Below are 19280 nucleotides of genomic sequence, written 5' to 3'. Positions count from 1 at the left end.
TGTATTTGTGTTCAGCCTTAGATTGTAATACGTTTTGTAGAAGGGAAGGGAATTGAAAGAAGATTAATTTCTTGGTCTGCAAGTTTTTTGTGAAAGGCCCAAATCCCACCCTACAAGTCAACTACCAGGCTAACATTGAAACAAAAATTTTTAACTCAATGAATTGAATGAAAAAAAAAACACACATTCACATATATGGTGACAGGAGTCTAAATCCCTTCTGCTATAAAATTTCAACCTGATGTAACTCATAAAATTGCAACATGATGTAACCCAACACCAGTTACCATGGTGACAGACAGTCTGGTTCAGGTCATTGACCAGGTCAATGTTTGGAACGGAAGAGGAAACAGAGCAAAAACAATGTTTCCTTCGGTAAACATATATATACAATGAGGCACACTTTCTTCAACTGTTGGTGCCATTATATGTATGAACTTGATTTCTCAATGACAACAGACAACAGTATATTGCTCAAGAGGGTGTGTTTATTGCAATGTTACATTGATGCAGGGATCATCAGGACATCGTGGCTCTCCTAACTGACATGCTATAGACTATCAGTGGGGGTTTCTATCCATGTCAAGCACCAACCATACCTGTAAAACAATTTTTACAACCTTTTCGTACCCTACATACTGAGGATAACTTTGTAACCAGAATTCCTTGAAAAACAACTTTTACAACCTTGTTTTGTACCATAATGTACTGAGGGTAACTTTTAACAGAATTCCTTGTTTATTTTAGCCTTTGACTTGTCACTGATGGAATTTTTGGCTTCATTACGAGTTATTGCAGGAACACACACTGTTGCACATATTTCCCGACAGACCCCACTCTGATAGTTTTAGCAGAAGCTGACCAAAGCCTGCCACAATGCCTGTGATCCTGTCAGAATAACACACCTAGTCTCTAACAGCAAAAAAAAGGCTACAATCCATGTGCAATATGGCATTAACTGGCCTGGGAAGACCTCTCCAGTCTTGTACAGTTATTGTACTGCCAGCTAGCAGAGCAACAGAGCTTTCCAACTTCACAATGTCTAACTAAGCCTCTTCCAGGCGTAGGGAAGTGCCTGGAAAGAGTAAAAATTGGCCAAACAGATGACGTTAGCCTGGTTACCAGACCAATTTTAGCTCCCGGGTCAGTCTATCCTATTTGCGGAAAGGATAAAGACTAGGGAGCTGAAATAGGTCTGGTAACCAGGCTAAGATGACATGCCAGGGGATTTTGGTCCGTACTAAGAGTGGTAAACTCTTCTCTCAGCATGGACCAACTCCACTGGCATATCATCTGTCGATTTGGCCAAATTCTACTCTTCAAGCTGCTTCCGGAAGCCTGGTAGAGGCTACACAATGCCATCAGATGGGCTATACTTCCCTCCAAATGCAACTGCTGTTTAGCTGCTTACATGTTGCAGGTACGGGTTTGGCACACGGTACTAGGGTCTGATTCCTCGCACACCACACACTTCAGAACGCAAAATATCGTGGGGAAATCTTGTGCACTGAAGTGGGGTTTGTGAGGAAAGTTCAGTGTTGCAGCTCAGTTAGCTCGATACATTGGCAGCACGTGTTAGTATAGTCCATAGGTCTGATACGGTATACATGTATGTGTACAAGCCTGGGTCAGGTAGAGCAAATACTGCACATTCTTGTATTATCTTCAGCATGGCAGCAAACATAGGAAAACCTCCCTCAACAACATATTCCACATCCCTGTCTGGAAATAGCATCTTACTAAACTTGTGCGCTGCTGTCAGTAACTATAGAACTGGTGATATCTCATATTATTATATCTGGTTAACAAGTTTTAAGTTAAAACTTTGCTCCAAGAAATAGAATAGTTCTCACCTACAGATTTCAACCAGTCACTGAGATCTTCAATAGAAGTCATGTGACAAGTCTCACTGGGTCAGTCTATTGAAGAAGACCAGAGTAACTGGTTGAAATCTCTATGTAAGAACATTCTTTGTGTTGGAACAAAAGTTTTAAACATGTAACTACCAACACAGATGAACTTTCAGAAACAACCAAGTTTCCAGCTGACACAACCAGCTGAAGTCTGGCAGGTACAAACTACTACTGAATGTTTCAGGGAAACCTGGCAACAACATAAAACAATACCTCCATTTTTCATGGAGGTAACAACTGCATGTCCAGCAAGAATGCTACTTTCTCCCCACCACTACACCACAACCAGGGATGTCAGCTCTGAGGTCTTCCTTATGTTGCACTAGTACTGTACGGTGCATGCAATGAATGATTAGATATGAAGACAACATTCACTAGAATCTACATATGAGCTATTGTTATCAAAGCAAGGGACCTGTCTCCCCTAACACCCACCTTTCCAGTCTACATGCACAGACGTGGCATGGACATACACACTACTACAGCGGCAAGGAGAGTATATTATGATAGTACAAGACATTTAGCTTAATGACTATAACAAGAAAAATCTGCGTAACTGGAAATTACAAGAATAAATCAATGATAACAGGTATCATGCTTGACTATACGAACAGAATCAACAGTAACAGTTGTTACTCTGGGACAACCTTTGGCAAATGAACCTGTTTGAGTTATGATATGAGCCAGAACTGACAGGTTTTACAATGTAAATTCATCTTCCTCACATTTCTGGCACAGTTTGTTAAATTGTTGGAAAGTCATTTTCTTCATTCACGCAAAACAAACTTCGGTACATTTTCTTTACCCATGTTTTGGGTCATGAATTCTTGATTCTCACTACAAATGAAATAGGAACCATGTAGTGTTCCAGTTTTTCTAATATACAGTTTTGTAATAGTAATTATAAACACTGATATCTTTCATCCTTTAAAGCTTGACAGTGTATTAAGTGTGGAAACATTTAGAAGTGTTTAAAACGAAAGTGTTGAAAAGGAATACCAATGAAATACTCTTCTTTTTTACCTCGATCACTTCCAAAAGCTCTGGCACATTTCTCAATCAAACAATTCAGCCAAGAGAACCCAACCATAACAACTGAACTCTTATACCTCGAGTATGCCGAATGGAGAATCAAGACTTAGTTCTAACTAACACCTTTAGGAAAGTAGGTGTGATTGGTTGTTGTTGTCTTCACATGTATTCATACACCGACATCGTGAGATGACGGCCTGCGGAGCGGCTCACTTGGACTCCGTGTTTCCCACGGGCTCCAGGGAGCCGCCCAGGTCTGTGTCTGCTGAGTTAGCCTGTTTGTGCTCGCTCACCGCACTGGGAGGCTCTTCCTTCACCCTGGAAATACAGAGGAAGACATTAGCAGCTCAAACTGAGATAAAGATGCAACACGGATTGAAATACTGGGTGCACCCAAATATTTTTGTAACTTTAGGAATATAAAGATGTTAAATGCATACTACTATACAGTATATTCTTGACATCTGAGTGTCAGAAAAATCTCTGTTGTAGTATGTTTCTTTAGAAATGAAACACTGGGTTAAAATGGGGGCCAAAATCGTCTACCAGATACCTTTGACCCAGTGTTGATGTCACAATTCAAAGAAACCATGGAACAAGTCTCACTGGGTCAGTCTACTGAGGAAGACCAGAGTAACTGGTCGAAACCTCTAGGTGAGAGAACTTTATTGAGTTGGGTCGGAAGTTTTAAATTTAGACATGTACATCTGTTATCTATGCTGAATGCAGAAAATAGTGACTACAGGTTGTGCCTACCCTTCCGCCTTGTCACCGCCCCCCTCCCCATCCACCCTGTCCAGTCCCATGTCCATCAGAGACTTCAGGGCGTTGAGAGCAGCCTGGTCATGAGCTGCCTCCACTGTCGGGCCAGCTCCATGGCTGACCAGCGGGGGGTTAGAGGACAGGGACACCAGGGACAGGTACTCTGACTTGTTACCCTGGTAATGGAGTAAACAACAACAACATCAGTAAACATAAACAACACCGTAGGGCCGGCACCATGGCTGACCAGCGGGGGGGGTAGAGGACAGGGACACCAGGGACAGGTACTCCGACTTGTTACCCTGGTAACGGAGTAAACAACAACAACATGTTTATTTATTTACTTAATTCAACATTTAGATGTGTGCCATATTGGCATTTTCAACTTAGGAGGTATTAGGCAACTCTTGTTGTTTAGCTTCTAACTTTAAGGGGAACTTCAGTTTTCATCTTACCTTGGGGAAATCAGTGAAGTCCACTCTGAAGCCCTGGACTTTGGCAAGGTAGGCCAGCTGCTGCTTAGGAGGGACCTGGGAACAGGATAGGACACCGAATTTCAATATACAGTCAAACTTGCCCAAACAACCACTTCTATAAGCCAGCTATTAGGACATGACAACCTCTTTTCTAGGTCCCATTTTTCCCCATAGATGTAAGCATAAAGGAAAACATATCCAGTTGCTTGAGTAATAATTCCTTGTGTATCTCATTACCTGGACATCTAACCCTCATCGAAGCATGATGACTAGTTGAGAAGTGAGAGTACCTGTTGGCCTTGTGGCATCCCTGTCACACCGGACTGTACCATTGCCTCGGCAGTAGGGGAGTTCCCGATGGTGAGTAGCTCCTTCGCGATGGCGGCACTGGTCAGCTGTGGGTTGCGAGGGCTGAGGGGAGCTCCCGGGGCCCTGTTTAGACCTGGCCACACAAAACTTAAACTTCAGCAACATAACAAGGCTCGAAATTCATTTTTGGATGCACATAAAATTTTTTGGGGTGCACCACATAAGACCAAATATTAGGTAGAATGTCAGCAAAATGTACTTGACACAGGCAGCAGTTGGTCAGAAAAAAAGAAAGAGATAAATTCAAGAAAGAGAAAAAGTTGTAAGACTCACCCCTCTGGGGAATGGTAACTCCCTGCAGACCCATTCCGTTGCCCCCAGTGGACCGTACCATCTCCTGTGGCATGGGGAGGAGCCCGGGTGCCAGCTGACGGCTCAGGATGGAGGGACCGTCACCGTGGCCATCTTTAGCTGTGGACAGGATCACAAACTTATTTAAAAAGTCTGTTAATAAAAAAAAGTCTGCTACAATTTAATAAATAGGGTTAATGATCCACCATGAGGTAAATATACCCATGTACATGTAGCATCATAATTAGTGGCTGGTTCCTATAACCACCTCCTAAACGACCACATCCGTGAATTATAAGCAGGTTATTAATGTTATTATCGTATAGCATGTAACTAGAAGTATCATGTACAATATTGTATGTCCTTTGATCATTTTGTGTGTTCATAGGGTCACTCACCAACTGTCATTGGAACAGAATGCATGCTCTATTTGGGGTCACAGGTGTTTTTTTGTATCTTCACAGATATATATCATTTTACCCAGTTTCTTCTTCTCCAAACCACACGTACCTTCTGCTGGTTGATCTACGAACTTGACTTTGCGACCGTTAACGTTCCCGGGCCCGTCTCCCGCACCGTCACCCGTCTTGAGAGCGGGTTTTCCCGGCTGGACGTTGGACAGGGCATTCCTGTATCCTAGCAACTGTAACATGGCTTCCGCCGCACTGCGCTTGGCCAGCTTCTTATTAGGACCAATCCCAGTACAAACCTTGTCTTTAACTGTCACCTATGGCACATACAGGGTAGATTAGACAGTTTTCTAGTCAGGATTCTGTATAGATTTTTAGATGTCTAATCAAGAATTTGTCTGCAACTCAGAAGATTCCACATGACAAGAACTGTGGAATAAACTCTAATAAAATCTTTGTCCCAGTAGTGCAGACACAACACATTGGACAATGCAAACTGAAGCAAACAAGCTATTTAGCTCTCTGATTTTTAAATGCCTGGGCTGGCAGAATTCTTTTTCTAACAACTTCAGGGAAGCCGTACTCCTGCACCTGAGGAAACAATGATGACACAGTGCATCCCCCCCTGTGCATCTTACCCCAACAGAGGGGTGTTGCTCAGTATCTTCTCAAGAACAAGAAGATCAAGGACATCAGCTGACCTGCATGACAAACTCCCGCCGGCGAGGCAGCCCCCGCTCAGCCAGCAGTGAGAACTCCGGCTCCTTCTCCTTCCTGGCCTGCTGAATCTGGATCAGACGGCTCACAGGGTTGATGCCCTGGCCATAGTCAGGGTTGGTCTGGTTCAACTGGGAACACAGGTATTACAACAGTCGGATAAACTGGCAAAAAAAGTGGCAATATAGCAACAACAGCTTTTATCTTATCTTGTATGATACAGTCTAATTCTATTGCTTAGGCTTTAAACTACAGTCAGACTGACTACATAAGTCAGCTGACAGGGTTGATGCCCTGGCCATAGTCAGGGTTGGTCTGGTTCAGCTGGGAACACAGGTATTACAACAGTCGGATAAACTTGCCAACTGGCACAGTAGATGTTATTTTGTATGATACAGTCTAGTTCTAATGCTTAGGCTTTAAACTACAGCCAGACTGACTACATAAGTCAGCTGTCAGGGTTGATGCCCTGTCCATAGTCAGGGTTGGTCTGGTTCAGCTGCCAACACAGGTATTACAGCATTGGGATAAACTAGCAAACAACTGGCAGAGTCACAATAGTCTACTTTCTAGCATCTCTTTCCATATCTTTACATGCTGATTGTTGTCTGGCAAAGATGAGCAAAAAGTACAATGTTTGACATTGAAACAGAATGTGCAGGTGCATTGTGTACATATATATTAATTACAAATAATGTATATGTACAACAAAAACTTAATGCTGGCAGTGCCTATAATTTTCACACACAGTGCACACACCTTTACGATAAGGATGGTGAAATCTGAACATTTCCTAGTAACACTGCACACTACATATGCTTAATTAAGGTGAGTGCATACCATAAACAGAGTCTTCACACCAACACCACAGAAAGCATAGCCTGGTATCCAGTCTATCGTGGTTGGGACAGGCTGTCTTCTGGGCTCTTAAATAGTTTCCCTCTGCCATCTCAACAGGCTGCCCGGTGAGAGTGTAGGAGCCTGTAGGAGCTTTGCTAACAGAGCTTTGTATGCCAGGAGTTACCACCATATCAGATTATGATGGGCTAATTAAACTCCCTTCGTGCAAAACCTAGCTGAGTTGGAACTCCTGCAGCCCCTAAGAGAGCCTGTTTTATACCATGATAGACTGGATATTACCAGACTAGGCCTAGGAAAAAAAATGTTGTGTTTCCTGTTTCAGTCCTGAAAAAATTAGGTCGGTAAGTAGGGATTATCAGCTCGAAAAATTGAATTATTTACGTCCCTTAAAGTCTAGGGTCGGCAGGTTTTTCTAGGGTTGGTCGGGAAACAGGAAACACAACATTTTTTTTCCTAGGCCCTACAAAAAAGCACACCAGTTGTTCTGGTAGTTACCTCATTCATATCTGCCTCAATCCAAGAGTTCAATCCCACCTTGATCAGAGACTTGGGCCTCTTCTTGTTGTACCGTTTGGTCTGACGTGAACCACCGTCATCGTGTAGCAGGGGAAGAACCTTCAGCTGTTCCAGAACCTTCTGTGCCGCACGTTTCTTGGACACCTTCTTACCGTTCCCCTCTCCTTCTGCCACGAAGTCTCCGACTTTGCAGCTGGTAACAAAGGTCTTCATGTGGGGAGGGCCACTTTCCTTAATCACCTGGACAAACCAGAGACAAATTTTGACCTCAAAATTATCAGATCTATACCTGACATTTACAACTACATTTGTATACATATTGTATACCTGGAGGATAGCTATAGACTTCTTCTTTCATTTTAAGGCAGCTGCCTTCAACTAGCTGAAGATTCTGCTGCCGTTTTTTGTTGCTAATACAAGATGGGGTTCGCCAGGTTTCCATCCAGGAAAGTCGTGTAAAGTGTCTTTCCCAAGGGCACAACATCGGTGACATGGCAGGGTTCGAACCCGGGACCTCTTGTATCTGAGCCGAACGCTCTGCTCTGCCACATGACCCCACAATGACCTCACGACTTTCCAAATATATGACATATGAAAAGAACTATACCAATTGATATGGCAAATCAAGATCCGATGCTTTCAATAGTTTCATGATATCATTACCTCAAATGAAACCGACATGTTCCTCTTCCGAGCAATCTCATACACCAGGGTGATCTCTGGCTTCAGTAGGTTCTCTGCTTTCTCATTGGCTGAAAATGGAAGGCGAACAGCCAATGAGAGGATGCTTCATTAATTGGTGACAGATGACCATGTTGACAGACATCTGGTCCAGGTCATTGAATTTTTATTTGTTTGGGACGGAAGAAGAAGAAACAGAGCAAAAACAATGGTTTCTAGAAAGGTAACATTTGCAAAGCAAATGCAAACTCTTTACCTTTGCATAATTTTTTTTTTTTATGGTCTGCTCTGTTAATTCTTACCCAAACACAATTTCATACATTATGTTCAGACAGGAGTCTAAATCCTTCCTGCTATAAAATTGCAACATCATGTGACCAACACTAGTTACCATAGTAACAGACAGTCTGGTTCAGGTCATTGACCTTTTTGGTTTGGAGAAGAAGAAGAGGAAACGTAGCAAAAATGCCCATACCTAGCACATCTGCAGCCGGCTGTACTGGCTCTGCTGTCTCAGGGATGGGTTCATCCTTCAGGACCTTCAGGGCCTTGGCAGCGGCGTTATGTCGCGCCTGTTGTCGGGTGCGGCCCTCCCCGATAAACTCCCGGTTACCAATGGTCAGGGACACATAGAAGGTCTTTGGTGTGGGGTAGTGGTATCTGTACAAAAGGTGAAACATATAAAATCATACAAAGACAACCAATTTCAATGCAAATGTGAAATATAGTGGTAAAGGCACAAAGAAATTGTTGGTACTGTGGTAAGAAGGCTCACCTTCGGTTGTATATTGCTCAGAAGTTGTAGTTAGGTCTGTACTGTGGTAAACAGGCTCACCTTTGGTTGTAAATTCCTCTGAAGTTGTAGTTAGGCCTGTACTGTGGTGGGATGGTAGGTTTAGGGTCGATCGGGCGGTAGATGGCAGGCTCCCCCCGCCTCATGGCCAGTCCATTCAGCTCCACAGTGGGGGTGATGCTACCAACTGGAACATCCCCTTCTGTATGGGTAAGGTACATGTAAGGGTCTGTATCTGTTATCTGTATAGCTGGTATAACCGCCCTTCGGTGTAACACAAAAGCTTCGCAGGCACGCGGCGTGGTGGCAGCTGGCTACATTACACCAAACGATTTGTTACTCTTAACTCTTGAACATCTAACTCTAAACATTGTTTAAAGCTACTAGTATTAAATGATAATACCCCCACTGTACGTGGTAACAGCAAGTTCCACTCTGCACTAGTTCTAGAAAAGAATGAATTCTTGAACACCTCAATCCTTGGTTGAAAACCCTGGTACTTGAGGGCATGGTTATTTCTTGTTCTTTTCTGGGCTGGTATTAGGTACTTAGTAGTCGGTATGTCCACCAGTTTATTAGTCATTTTGTACATCATGCATAGTACTAGTGACCTGTTATTTCCTGGTTCCTGGGAGGTTTAGGTTTGGGCCAGGGCAGGTTGCAGGTGTCCAGAGCCTTGGAGGCCGCGGCATGCTGGGCCTTCTTCAGACTGGAGCCCTCCGCTGTCCACGTCTTGTCAGACAGGGTCAGGGAGATGGTAAAGGTCTGAGGAAAACATGGTACGGTACCTGTATCAAGTTACACTAATTATGCTTAGTAGTGGCATAAAATAATCAGGTAGTCCCCCATGGGGTCCTTAACACGTAAGGCGCAATTGGGCCTTTTTAGTCTTCGACTCTTCGGAATTAGTAGGAAGCCTCCCCGAAAATCAACGTAATTCGTAATAGTACATTAGCCTCAAAGCATAAAGTTGTAATCAGCTCTGAAACGTACTTCGTAATCAACAGCAAAAATTTTGCGTAATTCGTAATCACTACCCTCCCATGCAGGCCTTCGGGTAATTACATACAAAATCACACAATATTGTCACACAATAACACCACACATATATACTTCACACATAAATTGTGATGCTGTTCCCCCTACCTTCTGGTGGGCCGGTCCAGTTTCAGTGATGAGCTTGTACTGTGGTTGGATCTTGTTGTACCGGGCTAACTCATTAATCAGACACATGGGGGTTTTCTCTTTGGGGTTTGCCATGTTGGAGGGGGCAGCAGGATGAGCTGTCACAACAGTGCCTGCAACAGACACAGACAAAATACTAGATTTAACATTTGCAAAGCAAATGCATATTAATGTTTACCTTTGCATGTGGTCTGCTCTGTTAATTCTTACTCAAACACATTCATATATATGGTGACAGGAGTCTAAATCCCTCCTGCTATAAAATTGCAACATGATATAGCCCAACACCAGTTACCATGGTGATAGACTGTTTGGTTCAGGTCATTGACCTTTTGTGTTTGGGAAAGAGGAAACTAACTTAGTAAGCAAAAACAATATGTTTTCCTAAATGGTAAACATAAAAAATAGAGAAAGGAAAATTCTAAAGTTGAGAGAAACATGTATAGTACCGTTGGCAAGTGTAGACCCAGTAACAGCAGGGGAGACCCCAGCTGCCCCCTGGGTGGGGGTGATGATCCCCGGGGTGGGGTTCATCCCCCCCTGGGCAGGGGGTGCACCAGCAGGAGGGGCTCCCGGGACAGTTGGAGAGGACGTCTGTGGCAGCTGGGACATGGTGGAGAGAAGTCACTGCAGAGAGAACAAAATTCAGTTTTACACACTTTTACTACAACATTTACAACTAGTGCCAAAATATGACACGGTATGACATGAGTGCGCTTTTGATACACATGAATTAAATGCTGGAAACAGCTGTCAGCCATGTTTGTTTACATTCTACTTTCTAGTGGTGCCAGAAATCTGACTCATCTGATAATTGTGCAAATATGTTGCAATAGTGATGCATACCTAAACCCAATTTTAGGTTCAGGTCCGGATTCAAGTCCAGAGGTTTAGGTTCAGTTTCGGACTTGTAAGTCCGGACCTAAACCCATGGCATATACAAAATTGCATGTTGACAGCCTTGCAATGTTGTCTGGGTGAAACTTTGGCCACATAACATGGAGGCCGGTACTTGACGATGTCCAATGACAATGTTTTTGTTTTGCAGCAAAGATTTTACAATTTACGGAGGGTTTTAGGTGGTTTGGAAAGAAAAGGGGGATGTGAAATGGTCTTTTATGGTAATAAGTCCGGACTCGGTTCTTGACTTTTAGGTTTTTTTGGACTTGAACCTAATCATTCTTACAAGTCCGGATCCAAGTCCAGTGAACCGGTATGCATCACTATGTTGCAATCACGCGAATATTTTTTTTCAATTAAAATATACATATACTACATTAATACATGTATTTGGTGCGAAATGTAACTTTAGTACATGTACGTACATAGTGCCCCTTTAAAGTGCTCCGACTGATTATGATAATTGCAAATCAAATTATGATACTGAGAAAACTCTTCTTGACATCATTCTGTCAAAAGCCTCCGTAAACCCCTGATCATCATAATTCATATTTCAAACCATCTGGGCGAAGCAAAAAAATATGAGTCTGAATCTATAATATTTATCTATTTTTCATGGCTTCTTCAAATCATTATGTTGCAGAATGATCTACAGAAATCTATCAGAGAATTCTGTCTCTTATTGACATCGATGGGTACACTAGAAAGTATACTAGTAATTTGACAGTAGGGTACTCAGGAAAATTGAGATATTTCTGTAGGCTGAAGACTCTGCTGATGACGTCAAGACTATGACGAATCAGACGACAGCTGGACCCGAACACGTATCAGCGTTTTAAAAATGGCTGAAGATGGAATCTCACCTTTTCTAGTCACTCACAGACAGAGTAGAGGGGTCCGGAAAGGCCTGGAGTTCTTGAGACTCCGGAGAAAATGTGATATTTGAGAGAAAAGGGCACTTACATCGGCAAACACTAAAGAGAATTCAGACTAGCATGTGCACATGCCGTCTTCAAACCCACAGTAAAGGGACAGGGATGTGCCACTTTTACAAAAAAATTCTGTAAATTTGGGCAAACCATATTGCCCGGGAATGCATATATTAATTTATTACTAGTATCTGTTAATCTAATCGTAGGGTTATTAAATTAAATTCTTCTTGGTTGGCTTGCTATTTCAAAATTATTGTAGACTTTGACAGTCTGCCACTCCCCCAAATCTTGGTAGAATAACCCACTTGGATTCATTTGGAACGATGTTGATAAGACGCGAATTCTGATTGGCTGCTGGAGAATGAGCATGAAACGTCTGACCAACCAGAAAATATGTTAGAAATCTGTAGCAGCTTCTATGTTAATTTCTCCCAGACTATTTAGGAGTATACTCTGTGTTACAATTAGTCAAATTCAATCATTGGGTGAATGATGGCGAATATCCACACATGGAGTTTCTTATCTAAGATCTGTATGTTTTACTAGTAGTTTAATTCCTCTGGCAAATGCTTCTATTTCATCTAAGATGAAAACTCAAAGGCCAGATACTTCCCCCAAATTTGGACTATTTATCCTCCTAAGGCGTCTGGTTGCTAGACTATTTCTCCCGTCATGCACAGTCATTTGAAAATTCCAAACATGGCGGTAGACTCGAGAACTTCTCGCATGAAATTCGCGAACGCGATGCCGTCGGCAGACTCCGGGATGAAGTTCAGTACGTGGACTCCTATGAACGATGCGTCGGCCAACTTGAAGGTAAGTCTGTATTTGTGTCTGTGACTTTATTGACGTCTTTAAACGTTTCTAGCAGTGCAGTTTCGTACGCCTGGGGGGAGGGGGGCTGATGTTTACAAACAACCTGTGTTACTATCACACAAAATTTTTATGAGGCAAAACGACAATAACATTCAGTCATTGTAATGATGTATGTATACCATATGTTACATAAATTATAGAAAGCTTGCCGATGCAAAATGTAACGTTAAAGGCTGTCTGCAAATGTTGATATCTCTACAATTTATGTCTTTTCTATGTATTTGCAAATGTGCCAACGAAGGAAAAGGTAGGAGTCAGACAAATAAAAAAATGGTTTATCACTTGCACATATCTAGCACATACACTATACTAGCGACTAGTATGGTACACTACTTCTATGCACCTTTGCTGTGACTTGGTGACTGGACTCACTAGGGGTTTATGTTCTTTTGTACGAAAACATCAATGTGGTGAAGTGAGTCAACTCAACGCCTCTTTGACAAATAGTGGTTAGTTGATAGGAGATATGAAGTCTAAAATATTATGTGTATTTGTTTTAAGATGTAAAGAACTTGTTGAAAATTTACTTTCTTACTTGCAGGTTTTTGAGGAAAGACGAGAACTAGTCAACAAATGGGTAAGCATTGGATATGGATCATAGAACTATGACTAATTCCTGTTTCCTGAACCCAAGTCTTGTACATGTTGCTGTGTAACTTTTTCTATAAAAACAAGGCAGTCAGACAAATTGTTAGGACCTTGATTATTATATTGACAAGTATTTTATTCACTGTTTCTCACTGTCTAGTTTGAAAAGTGGAACGATGCTCAGAGGAAAAAGGTCCTGGAGGACCTGGTCGACAAATGTAAGACCAAACAGCTCCTGTACACCCAGTCCTGTATAAACAAACGTGCGCCTGTGGAGCACACAGACTTTACCAAGATCTTACCCCGGGTCGTCTGTCTCTACATCTTCTCTCACCTCGATCCCAGGAGCTTATGTCGCTCTACTCAGGTGGGTTTATTTTAAAATTATGTTTAAACGGAAGGAAAATATATTGTTCTTGTTCAGTTTCCTCTTCTTCCTCTTCTTCTTCAAACCAGAAAGGTCAATGACTGGTACCAGACGTCTGTCACCATGGTAACTTGTGTTGGGTTACATCATGTTGCAATTTTATAGCAGGAGGGATTTAGACTCCTGTCACCATATATATGAATGTGTTTGAGTTAAAATTAAAAGAGCAAACTATAATCTAAACACGGATAGTGTGAGTGAGTGATATGCGGAGGTACATGTAAGTATTATGCATTTGCTTTGCAAATGTTACCTATCTAGCCTGACTTTATTTCCTCACTGTACCACCCATATGCCCAGGTATGCTGGTACTGGAAGTACCTGAGTGAGTTGGACCAGCTGTGGATGCCTAAGTGCTTACGGCTTGGCTGGTACATCAACTTCACCCCCAGCCCGTTCGAACAGGGCATCTGGAAACGGCACTACCTGGAGAGAGTTCAGCAGCTGCACTTCTTTAGACCAGGGGTAGGGGGCTCTCTTGTACTGCAGCGTTGAGTTGTGAACTGCGATCACAATCCACCAGCCCTATAGACTGTATGAAGCTGCAACTAATCTTAACTTTCATTCACGACATACCTGGCCTCATTATATTGCTGAAGTTTACAACAGTTTCATTATTGCACTATTAATATATATATAGACAGGATGACCCTGTCAAAAGTGTGTGTGTGTGTGTGTGTATGTATCTGTCTGTCTGCCTGTCTCTCTGTTATTGTAATGTCTTAAGTTATATTAGTATGTCTACATGTACTTCTGGCATTATTTTTGCAAAGGTATATTTTGAGCCCTGAATGTATATTATATACCTCTAATATCAGAGTAACATAATAATATAAAAGTATGCATGACATCTTTTTACTACTGTTTACTTTCCTTCTTTTTCCAATTCTCTCATTCTTCCCATTCCGTCCCATTCATGTCTGTCCTCCCTGAAGAGTGTTCAGCAGCTGCAGTTCTTCAGACCAGGGGTAGGGGGCTCTCTTGTCATCCCTTCTACTGGGACACTGCAGCAAACTTAAGTCAAGTTAAGAGTTGTGAACTGCAATCACAATCCACCAGCCCTATAGTATAGACTGTATGAAGCTGCAACTAATCTCAACTTTCATTCAGCACATACTTGGCCTAATTGCTGAAGTTCAGTTTCATTATAAACAGTTTTATTATGATAAAATAATTGCACTATTGACAGGATGATCCTGTCAAAATCAAATTATCAATAGTGTTTGTGTATCTGTCTGTTTCTCTGTTATTGTAATGTCTTAAGTTAGTATCTTCACTTCTGGCATTATTTCTACAAAGATATATTTTGAGCCCTGAATGTATATTATATATCTCTAATATCAGAGTAACATAGTAAAAAGTATGCTTTTTTTTACTTTTTACTACTGTTTACTTTCCTTCTTTTTCCAATTCTCTCGTTCTTCCCATTCCCTTCCGTTCATGTTTATTTCATTGTATTTGTCTGTATGTCTACATGTAGTTTAAGACCTTACAAAAGTCGCTGTACTTTTGTTGTGTCAATTAAGTTCAATGTCTGACCCCCACCTCCCCCGTACAGGACCCAGCGAAGGAGGAACGCCCCACGTCTGCCCGTAACGTGAACGGTGAGGGGAACCTGAGGACCAAACCTCCCAAACCTACACCCAAGAAGTGGGAACCGCCTCCATGGAAGGTGTCAGACAAGAGTCCCGGAGACACCAAGAGATTTAACTACCTGGACAATAAAGATTATGTTGCTAGTGTGAGAGAATCGTAAGTCTATGTCATACTAACCACAGCTTAGTATTACATGTATATGTCAGTGAAGGTTAGACAACCAGGTAATAAAATACGCCAAAAAGCAGTTACTCAAGCAACTGGATTTGATTTTGGAAACGGTCAGACGTTTCAGGTTAGTATACACCTTAGTATTATGTGTGAGTTAAACGTTTTTCAAAATAAAACCCGCATTATACTAGTATATCTAAAATGTCATCAGGTTTGTAGAACCAAGGACATTATACACAGTGTATAATGTCCTTGGTAGAACATAGAATGTAGGGATTTTCTTCTTACACAACCTAAAGAAATAAACTGGTAGTGTTTCTTGCCTGCTTATGTTTCAATGTCTATCAGACATTTTCCTCAGAGCTTCTGACTGGAGTTCTGTTTCTTGCCACTATATGTACATGTAGGTGGTGCTTTTTTAGAGAACACAATCCTAAACATTGACAACAGAACACAAGATTGGAATCATCCCATGTCGATTGTAGTGTGCAGATAAAACAAAATGGATTCATTTCAGTGACCAATTAACCCTGTAGCTATAGCCACTAAAAGTACTATCGGTACTCTGTGTATTTCCAAATATCTGATGATGACCAAATTCTCCCCAACAGGAGGTCCCGAGGCTCCGTACCAGACCTGACACAACTCTTCTCCAAGTCTGTCGTCAAAAAGCCGTCCAGAAAAACAGCCAAACTGGTCAAGGCAAAGTCTGCTGTAAGTAACTTTGTAACTGTCATGAAAGTTCATCTGTGTTGGTAGTTACGTTTTAAGTTAAAATTTTTGTCCCAACACAAAGGATTTCTTTCATCTAGAGCCAGTCACTCTGGTCTTCTTCAATAGACTGACCCAGTGAAGCTTGTCATGTGGCTTCTCGGAAGTGTGACGTCAACACTGGGTCAAAGGTATCTGGTAAATGGCATCTCACTGGGTCAGTCTATTGAAGAAGACCAGGGTGACTGGTCGAAAGGTCTAGGTGAGAGCAATCCCATGCATTTGATTTGAACAAAAGTTTTAACTTTAAACACAACTACAAACTCTTGTTCTAGCACGAAAGTTCATCTATGTTGGTAAAATACATGAACTTCGAAGGAACTTTTCTCCAACTCAAGCACAAAAATAACTCACCAGAAGTTGATGAAGACTGAGCATTTTATTCAAAACTTTCTGGTGAGTTAATTTCGTGTTTTGAGTTGGAGAACAGTTTAATTTTCTTCACAAACTCTTGTTCTTGTCCTTTCGCACTCAGTCCAAGTTGGATGAGTCTTCTCCCAAGTTCGGTGAGCGTCCAGGCTGGGCGCAGCACCAGACCGGCGCTCCGTTTGTGAACCTGTCCAACACGGCAAACGTCAGCGACTCGGTGGACGCTGGGAAGAGGCCGGGACCGGCACGGAACATTCCCAGACTCGGACGAGACGCAGAGAAGGCAAACTCAAGATCAGAACGGGACCCTCCAAGTAAGGCTTGGAACTAGAAACAATAACTTTTGCTCAGGAGTAAATACAGCATATTCATTCATGTGTGTGGTTCATAGTACATGTGTGTGTGTACATGTGTTTGTGTATGTGTGTGTGTGTAAATTACACTGTGTATTGTATGTGTGTTTGTGTATGTTTGTGTGTGTGTGTGTGTGTACTAGTATATGGTGTACATGTAAGTGTGTTTGCATGTATTTAATCCTAAAAACTATGAACTGCCAAATGATCCAAGAGTTTTAGAGAGGAATAGGGATCCCATAGTAAAGATGGCTACAAAATGTATCTACTGTTGACATGTTCTTGTTCTGTTCCTGTGTAGCTGCTCCGCTGTTCAAGACCAACCCCTGGACAGTTCCTGTAGCCGCAGAGTCAGACGACGAAGACTGGTAACAACTACAGCAGCTGCCCGTGGACTTGTAACAGTCTGGATATCTGAGGAGAGTCTTTCTACACAACCAAGTCTTTTATTCAGCCCTTCCTCAGGGCAATTCTGACTGGTTCACATTGCACTGCAGCACAGGTGTCACTGCTATAGATGCATTCCCAAATGTACAATATTTACATATCTACATCTATGCGTGATTACAGGGAATTGTAACTACAATGCTGTTCTGTCGGCTGAATAAAACACTCGGTTGTGTAAAAAGAGTCTCTTGAAACTATTCAAGTCTGGAGATGTGAAACAGCCCTCTGGGTGGTGTAGAATGGACAGTTCTGTTTGGTACATAGAGCTACTTCTCAGAGTGGCAACAATTATGAGTTTTATTCCAGACAATCGTGATGGCATGATTACTTCTCTACATGTAATTATTGACTGACAGATATATACATGTATATAAACTACATGATAGAATGTATAGAATAATGCATGGCTGGGGCATAAACGACTAGTCTTTGTTTAGAATCCTTTTGAAAAAAGCTTGTCTCAACTTTAAGAATGATCTCAGGATTATAGTAGTTTTGGCAGTCTTTTCCATTGTCTACTGTCTTGGACTACCTGTTTCACACCACTATTTATTTTAGTTAGTACAAATTTAAGGACTCCTGAAAATCACCCTAGAGATGCTCAGATGCCAGAATGTAAATGTTTGCAAAGGAAAACAGAATATTCATTGTTGTTTTGAAAATAATGTTTTGACATGGTGGTTGTACATTTTTATGAAAATTAATGTCATGTTTTGTATTATAATCCCTTGTAGTTCAGATTTCCATTTTTTTTAAAATTCAAAAGTCTGTCTTGTAAGTTTTGTAATGGTGGGGTTAAATGCTGTCAACTAATTTCTATCCTGTAAACTGGTGGCTAAGAAGTATATACATTTGTAGTTAGATACATGTATTTGACTTGTACATAAAATTCATATTGTCAATATACATTCTGGTATTGTCTCAACAATGGCTCTGTACATTGCTTCTCTTTGATAGAATTGTGGAAGTGTTCTGACAACATAATATTGTAATTCCGAATGTACATAAATAACAAATGTCACATTTTATTTGTTCAGTCTGATAAAAATCTTTCTGCCCAACAACCACCTGGTCACGTTTTCAACAGAGCAGCCATTCAGAATCTATTGAACAACTTATAATAACTGTAGTTGTATGTTCTCTATTGCTTTTTACAAACTCCACTGCATTATTCACAGAAGACTATTAGATAGATTAGCAGCAAAGGATCTTTAAATTTACATATTGCACCATTTTTATTTCCATTCTTATCTTTACATTAATTTTCTTTTATTTACACTCATCTCATCATCATTGATCATAGCATATTGCCATGACTCTCCAGCCAGTCCATGCAGTACACTAAACATAACTACATGTATCTCTACCAATTCATAATCCTTTGCTTACAGAAAAGGCATGGATTGTTGATAGCCCTGGTATGATTCACTTCTATTCGCCCCCAAAATGTTTCAGTTTTGCTACACTTTTAGTGTATAAAAGTGACATAATTATTGACTACTGGTCTCACAACACGAGCCGTGACTGAAGAGACACCAGGTGGGGGAGCCGGTACTGCAGCTTGTCCAGTGCATCATGGGACATCTGGCTGCACAGGGACACGTCCAGTTTCTGCAGACAGCGGCAGTGCTGACCGATGGACGCCAGCGTGTGATTGGTCAGCCTGTCGTTACACGATACGTCCAGGAACGTCAGGCGCTGCAGACGTTTCACCACTTTTGTCACCCCGTCATCTGTCACCTGGAGAATAGTACAGTTCCCGGGATGAGTTTGAAATTCATTGTTTTTCCATTCCCAGGATGTAAAGCACCAGGGGGGGGGGGAATTCCCAGGTTGCATAGTGC

General features: G+C 41.7%; 3 protein-coding genes across 4 annotated transcripts in view; 1 reads left to right on the top strand and 2 right to left on the bottom strand.

The window, feature by feature from the left end:
* Positions 1 to 2928: 2928 nt before the first annotated feature.
* LOC109483130 (double-stranded RNA-binding protein Staufen homolog 2-like) lies at positions 2929 to 11954 on the bottom strand. Of its 2 annotated transcripts, none has more exons than XM_019786125.1 (15): positions 11770 to 11954; positions 10456 to 10633; positions 9968 to 10119; positions 9433 to 9586; positions 8864 to 9023; positions 8504 to 8688; positions 8011 to 8099; positions 7327 to 7587; positions 5955 to 6101; positions 5354 to 5570; positions 4826 to 4963; positions 4474 to 4625; positions 4163 to 4237; positions 3702 to 3883; positions 2929 to 3263 (listed from the first exon to the last, which is right to left on the bottom strand). In XM_019786125.1, exons 2-15 carry the CDS (start codon positions 10616 to 10618, stop codon positions 3155 to 3157), a joined length of 2184 nt encoding a protein of 727 aa, XP_019641684.1. In that variant the 5' UTR covers positions 10619 to 10633; positions 11770 to 11954; the 3' UTR covers positions 2929 to 3154. The 2 variants fall into 2 exon arrangements, with proteins under 2 accessions (XP_019641684.1, XP_019641685.1); XM_019786126.1 differs by having other exon boundaries at positions 7366 to 7587.
* A 354-nt stretch (positions 11955 to 12308) lies between these two features.
* On the top strand, positions 12309 to 17394 carry LOC109483145 (F-box only protein 16-like). Its single transcript, XM_019786145.1, has 8 exons — positions 12309 to 12654; positions 13256 to 13291; positions 13463 to 13669; positions 14030 to 14194; positions 15288 to 15481; positions 16108 to 16210; positions 16743 to 16950; positions 17291 to 17394. Exons 1-8 carry the CDS (start codon positions 12511 to 12513, stop codon positions 17359 to 17361), a joined length of 1128 nt encoding a protein of 375 aa, XP_019641704.1. The 5' UTR covers positions 12309 to 12510; the 3' UTR covers positions 17362 to 17394.
* A 1388-nt stretch (positions 17395 to 18782) lies between these two features.
* The window catches only part of LOC109483144 (SCF E3 ubiquitin ligase complex F-box protein grrA-like), a 3738-nt gene continuing 3240 nt past the window's right edge, over positions 18783 to 19280 (bottom strand). The window contains exon 5 of the mRNA XM_019786144.1: positions 18783 to 19176. Within this exon, the coding sequence (XP_019641703.1) occupies positions 18943 to 19176 (234 nt within the window). The 3' untranslated portion in view covers positions 18783 to 18942. The remainder of the gene's footprint in view (positions 19177 to 19280) is intronic.

This window comes from Branchiostoma belcheri, unplaced genomic scaffold (genome assembly GCF_001625305.1).
Source record: "Branchiostoma belcheri isolate BF01 breed outbred unplaced genomic scaffold, Haploidv18h27 scaffold62, whole genome shotgun sequence".
NCBI classification, from domain to species: domain Eukaryota; kingdom Metazoa; phylum Chordata; class Leptocardii; order Amphioxiformes; family Branchiostomatidae; genus Branchiostoma; species Branchiostoma belcheri.
This window is presented reverse-complemented; position numbering and strand designations above follow the sequence as displayed.

Coding starts and splice junctions, on each gene's coding strand:
- LOC109483130 (XM_019786125.1), bottom strand. CDS start 10,618: ATGTCCCAGCTGCCACAGACGTCCTCTCCAACTGTCCCGGGAGCCCCT. Junction 10,120..10,455: donor TGGGTCTACACTTGCCAACG/GTACTATACATG, acceptor TGTCTGTTGCAG/GCACTGTTGTGACAGCTCAT. Junction 9,587..9,967: donor CTGGACCGGCCCACCAGAAG/GTAGGGGGAACA, acceptor TGTTTTCCTCAG/ACCTTTACCATCTCCCTGAC.
- LOC109483145 (XM_019786145.1), top strand. CDS start 12,511: ATGCACAGTCATTTGAAAATTCCAAACATGGCGGTAGACTCGAGAACT. Junction 13,292..13,462: donor GAGAACTAGTCAACAAATGG/GTAAGCATTGGA, acceptor CTCACTGTCTAG/TTTGAAAAGTGGAACGATGC. Junction 16,951..17,290: donor ATCAGAACGGGACCCTCCAA/GTAAGGCTTGGA, acceptor GTTCCTGTGTAG/CTGCTCCGCTGTTCAAGACC.